The sequence below is a fragment of the Pediculus humanus genome, genomic scaffold (genome assembly GCF_000006295.1).
Source record: "Pediculus humanus corporis 1103172108269 genomic scaffold, whole genome shotgun sequence".
Classification (NCBI taxonomy): domain Eukaryota; kingdom Metazoa; phylum Arthropoda; class Insecta; order Psocodea; family Pediculidae; genus Pediculus; species Pediculus humanus.
The window spans coordinates 644,814-651,059 of record NW_002987838.1 but is presented as its reverse complement, the minus strand read 5'-3'; the positions used below and the strand labels follow the sequence as shown (position 1 = coordinate 651,059).

The window sequence follows — 6,246 nt, the reverse complement described above, 5'->3', positions numbered from 1 at the left end:
CCGTTCGGCGGTGTGTGGAATGATGACGTCACGACCGTTCGCGTGCCGTGAACTGAACGAATCCGAGACAAAACAGGAGTCTGCCGCGAAATGTCATCATCGCGTAACGGAAGATTCTTTTCGTTTCCGGTATTCGGGAGGAAAGGGGGGGAAGGGGAGGCGGTCATAACGACGACGATGATAATGATAATGTTTTTTTTTTTTATGAAACGGTCGGTATTTCAATGGTTCTCGTTTCGCTTCCGAGTATGAGCCTCAGTCTTTTCATCGGGGGTCTAGATACTATATCGACCGGAAGTTTACCGTGTCCGTCTCTGCTCGAACTGAAACCGCTATCGCCGTCATTGTCCAAACCTAGATTGCTACTGCTGCTGTTGCTGCTGTTCAACTTTTCCCTCCTCCTCTTCTTCTTTTCCTTATTCCTTTTCTTTTTCTCGCATTTTTTCCGCCGCGACGACGGTCGACCCGTGAAAAACGACGATACGTCGTACAATGGTTTTTTCTTTAGGAAACCCCCGTTGTTATCGGAACTCAATTCGTCTCCTCCGCTATCTTCGTCGTCGTTTTCAACGTCGTCTTCTTCCTCGTATCCCCCCTCCTCCTCCTCCTCCTCGTGACACGCATCCGATTCTTTCGCATCCCCCGATTCGTCGAGATCGAACGAATCCCGGCTGTCTATTCTTAAAACTTCGTATTCCCTTTCGAACGGATTCCTTAGAATATTACTACCGGATTCCAATATGTCGTCGAGTATGGGACTCCGTTTGATTTTGAAAAATAATTTTATGTGACCGTTTTTAGTCGGCGTCGTTTCCGACGCGTTCGATTCTCCCGAATCCACTTCCGTATTTGCGATTTCTTTAAGACCGTCGCTGACTAGGTTTAAACTCTTTTCCAATTCCTCCAACAAACCGACTCCGTTTTTTGAACCGTCCGAAACGGTTCTCGCGCTACGTTTGCTCGACCCGTTCGTTTCGCTTTTCCTCTCGTAATTAACCTTCGAATCTAAACTTTTCAATTCGTATTCCGATATTTTGTTTCTTTTCGAGACGAGAGGCTGCGGCACAGCCGCATCATCCTCTTCGAACTCGTATATGTCTCCTTTCGCGACGACGTTTTCAACGTTTTCACTAATGCCACTATCGCTACTGCCCATGTTGTTGTTGTTATTATTGTTGTAATTATTGTTATTATTATTATTATTACCGCTACTACTATTATTGTTATTGTTATTGTTATTATTATTATTATTATTATGAATCACCTTTTTGCTAATAGAGTTTTTCTTTGATTTTAAATCTTTTAATTTATTCAGTCTTTTGTGATTTCTTAAAGTTATGCCGATTCCGTCCGCGTGTACGGGATATTCGCAAAGTTCAATGGGAACACTTTCGGATTCGCAATTCTGGTAATCGTCGAACATGTTACCCGTTTTCCGCCGCGACCTCGATTTCATTATTTTACCATTACCGCCACCGCCACCGCCGCCGCCGCCGCCACCACCACCACCTCCTCCTCCGCCGCCTCGATTCCTCTTACGCGTTTGCATTGTTTTCTTATCTAATTTCTGACGGGTTTGTATGACTTCGGCGTCGACGAAATTACATCCCTGTTCCAAAAGCATTTCGGCATCGTATTTCGTCAAACCCTTTTGCCTCAATTCTTTTAAACTAAGGGGAAGAACACTTGAACTTGCGGGAACTTGTTCCTTGTGAATTTTAGTCCTGTTTATACGATTATCCGTTTCCCTTAACTTGTATCCCGTCGTCAAATCGTCGTGTTTCGTTCCCTTTTTAAATGCTCCCGTTTCTCGTCTTTCGCACGTCCGACACTCGCAATAACAGTTTCCGTCGCCGAAAAAATCTTCACCGTAAAAACAAGTGATTTCCTCTCCGACTTCTATATCTCTCAACACTTTCACGCATGCCGTGTCTCTTCCGGTCGCCACAAACTAATAAAAAATCAATTGATTAATAAGGGTCGAGGGGAGTGGGGAGCGGGGGCGGGGATAACACATCGATGTAATCGCGGTAACAAATTTCTCACCTTGCAATTAGCTCGACAATCGTGATTAATAAACGCGGCAGGTCCCAGCCATAACTGAGCACAATTTTTCCTACAGGAATACATGACGGAAAAATCATTTTTTCCAGGATGTAGTAACTGACCTTCTTCCTCTTCTGTTAATTCGGCAATGCAACCCACCAACCGTGATATTTTATCGTTTTTAAACCTGAAAATTATTTACAAAAATTTCAATCGATTCCCCCTTTTTCATTACCCTTCCCCTCCCCCCATTTCCCTTTTATATCCTTTTCCAATCCGACTCACCATTTTTTCGTTGCCGATATTTTAGCTCCCTTTTGACCTTCTAACGAATACCTATAACAAGGTTCGATGACGAATCCAGAATCCTGATCGAATACTCTCAAATAACGATAAATCTATAAGGAATATGAATAAAAATTAATTTAAAAAAAAAATTTTTTTTTTATAGAAAGGGAATCCAATTCGTTCGATGGTGGGGGGTGGTGGGCGGGGGGTTAAAACTAATAAACTCACGTGTTCTTCCAAACCGTGATTATGTCTTTTAGGACTTCTGCTAACCCATTCACCGCATAGTAATTTTTTACAAGCTCTAGTATAATTTTGAGTTTTAATAAATTCTTCTACAATTGATTTTAAATCATCTTTATTTACTTTTAATGGACGGTACCTGAAATTAATAATTTTATCTATAACAAATGATTTCCTTTTAAAATTAAAAAAAAAAATTTTTTTTTATTATTCATATTTTGGCAAACCTGATATTCATTTTATGAGTTTGGAACCCCAGATAAGGATCCAAGACAAGAGATGTGGCCAGATCATCATTTTCGGAGAGCTCTTTCGGAGTCATTCCAGAGCCTCCTGATCTGTGGTTGTCAATCACCATTTTCGAATAAAATCTATTATGAATAATTTTTAAAAAAAAATTATTATTATTATTATTATTGTTATTATTATTATGTTAAATTATCTTTCTTATTTTTAAAACAATTCTTACTTGATCCATGGATTTTAATGAAAAAGTAACAACAATAATTGTTACTTTAATGTGAACCCCCTCGTTCATGGCATTTTAAAAAAAAATAATTTTTTTTCATCAATTTCTTTCTGAAATCAAAAAAAAAAAAAAGAAAAAATAATAATAATAATAATTAAATAAATATGCAAGTTATAGAATAACAAAAAAAATTAAAAATAAAATTTTTTAAAAAAATACTTTCAATTTGAAGAATACAACAAAATATTCAATTTCGAATGTTAAACTCATAAGTGGACATAAGAAAATAATAATTACTTTAATAATCTTTTTAAAATTTATTTATATATATATTTGAATTAATAAATACCTATTTAATAATAATAATAATGATAACAAAGTTTAATAATTCATTTATTGATTATTTAATAATTAATCCAATAAGTAAATTATAAAAATAGATTTTTACATTTCTCTCGATTAAAATTTTTTAAAATAAAATTTATTAAACACATCACTTATTAATACATGAAAGAAAAATAATTTTATTTATAAATAAATTTTTATTAAAAATACATGCTTTATAAAAGGGTAGGAAATAGTGATGTTAATTCGAGTGAACTCAATCGACCATAATTAATAAAAAAAATAATTTCATACAAAGGCCAGATGTTTCCATGATGTTATTGACAATAAAAAACTGATGCGCAATCAGCGTAATAAATAAACATTTCAAATGTTATAATTTAAATTTTTTGTTACATCGATAATCGAAAAGGATGATATAATTAGTTTAAAATGTATTGCCATTTATAAATATAATTAAAATGTATTTAAATTTCTTTTAAGAAAAAAAAAATTATGTAAACAAAAGACTCCATTTTTTTTTTTTTTTTTAATTCACTGCCTTCTTGAAAACGACAGAAATCATATTAATATGGTTTAACATTTCTCACGACCTTATTTGAGTTCAAATTTCAAACAATTATTTTATTTTTTTTTTAATATAAATTGTTTGAGTTATACAATAAGAGAGAGAAAAAAAAATAATAATTAATAAAGAATTTATTAATTTTCTTTCAGGTATTTTGAGATAAATATGATGATGATGATAAATCCGTCGAAATTTAAATGGGAATGAGTTAAATACCTTATTTACTTGACATTTAAATGAGTACTTGAATGAAATACGAATTAATTTAAATTAAATTTTTACATTTTTTTCTAATGGTAATGTATGATTTAGTAAATCGTACTCATTAAAATAGTTTTTAATAAATAATTATTTAAATATCATTCACGCATAATGACAAAATTAATATAAAATAAATGGGGAAAAAAATTTTTTTTTTTTTTGACAAAGTAGATTCTCAAATATCATTTGAAGTTTTGTATAAGAAAAATAAGTAAAAATAAAAAATTTACCTTGAAAGAAATGCAACGTAACACATAACTTGAACTTTATAATAATTTATGTTTATAATTTATAAAAACATTGATTTTTATGTTGAATACACTGTAATTTTATTCTCAAATAATAATCATCCAAATATTTTTTAATAATATTATTCCAGACGCCCGAAATCAATCATGGCAGTAGTAATGGATGCCTGTTTACATCCCAACAGAACTTTATTTAAATCATATTTATTCGCGTATAAACTACAATAATTTATATCTAAAACGAAAACAAATAACACACTTTTAATTTTTTTAAAAAAAAACGTTGATATTACACGCGAATAAGAGTAAATAATATTTATTATATAAATAACATGACAGAACTAATTTTCATCCGCACAATTGGAAAAGGAGTGTCGTAGAATAATGGTGCCTTCTTGAAAAGACATGCCATGCAAATTTTCTCCATTATGTATTAAAAACCAAATAATTTTTTTTTTTTTTTACAAATAAATATATATTTTAAAAACTTACACGTTTTTTAAATAATAATAATAATAATAAACTTATTGAAATGATATTATATTTAATAAATAATAAATGACATTTTAATTAATTATTTGTAATAGTCAATGACTCAGTTTTGGTTACGGTAAAAAAAAAAAGGTAAATTTGGCAACGCTGAAATCCCTAGTAAAATTACTGAATTATAAGTGTGTGTACATGTTTGAATAAAGAAGGAGGAAAAAAAAAAAAAAATTTTTTTTTTTAATTTTAAATTTGTTTGTTTCTAGTTAAAAAGAAAAAAAAAAAAACTTAGTATAAAGTAAGAGAAATGTAATTAATTAATTAATAATCGTATGATAATTATATAAATTATCTTTATTTGAAAAAATATTCTTTTTTTTGTTAAGATTATCTAATAAAAAAATGTCTTCCTTTTTAGATGCCTAATATTAAACTCCAAAGCTCTGATGGAGAAGTTTTTGAGGTTGATGTCGAAGTAGCCAAATGTAGTGGTACAATTAAAACTATGTTGGAAGATCTCGGAATGGAAGATGACGATGAAGAAGTTGTCCCTCTTCCAAATGTTAATTCTGTGATACTCAAAAAGGTTTTTCCTTTTTTTAATAATAACCAATCATTAATTAAATTATTTGTTTTATTTTTCTAGTTTGATGTTTTTTCAAATGTTTTCTCCTATTTTTTTGTTAAAATATCATTTCAAACAATGTCTCTAATTCAAATCGAGTGATTTGTTGTTTTACTCGTTAAACAAATTGAATTTGTGTGTTTCGAGAAAACTTGTGACATTTTAATATCATTATTATTTATTTTAGGTTATACAATGGGCTACTTATCACAAGGATGATCCACCACCACCAGAAGATGAAGAAATTAAAGAAAAGAGAACTGATGACATATCTTCTTGGGATGCTGATTTTTTAAAAGTTGACCAAGGAACACTTTTCGAATTAATATTGGTTTGTCATTTACCTTATCTTACACATGGTTATATTTTTCCGATTTGTTCATGTTATCGATTTTGATGATTTCAAATATGTCTCATTCGATATCATAACGAAATCATGTTTTCAAGTTAAATTATTCATTATTATTATTATTATCATTTGAATTTTCAGGCTGCTAATTACCTGGATATAAAAGGATTGTTAGACATAACATGCAAAACGGTGGCGAATATGATAAAAGGTAAAACACCAGAAGAAGTACGTAAAACATTTAATATAAAAAATGATTTTACAGCAGCAGAAGAAGAACAAGTTCGAAAAGAGAATGAATGGTGCGAAGAAAAATAA

At 30.9% G+C, this 6,246-nt stretch overlaps 2 protein-coding genes across 2 annotated transcripts; one reads left to right on the top strand and one right to left on the bottom strand.

The window, feature by feature from the left end:
• Positions 1 to 202: 202 nt before the first annotated feature.
• Positions 203 to 2,935, bottom strand: Phum_PHUM503290 (uncharacterized protein; the record flags this gene model as incomplete). The annotated part of the gene is made up of 7 exons (XM_002430846.1): positions 203 to 380; positions 621 to 1,101; positions 1,540 to 1,951; positions 2,047 to 2,233; positions 2,332 to 2,444; positions 2,563 to 2,716; positions 2,805 to 2,935. 7 exons carry the CDS (start codon positions 2,933 to 2,935, stop codon positions 203 to 205), a joined length of 1,656 nt encoding a protein of 551 aa, XP_002430891.1.
• A 2,437-nt stretch (positions 2,936 to 5,372) lies between these two features.
• Phum_PHUM503280 (uncharacterized protein) lies at positions 5,373 to 6,246 on the top strand (the record flags this gene model as incomplete). Its single annotated transcript, XM_002430845.1, has 3 exons — positions 5,373 to 5,525; positions 5,767 to 5,910; positions 6,070 to 6,246. 3 exons carry the CDS (start codon positions 5,373 to 5,375, stop codon positions 6,244 to 6,246), a joined length of 474 nt encoding a protein of 157 aa, XP_002430890.1.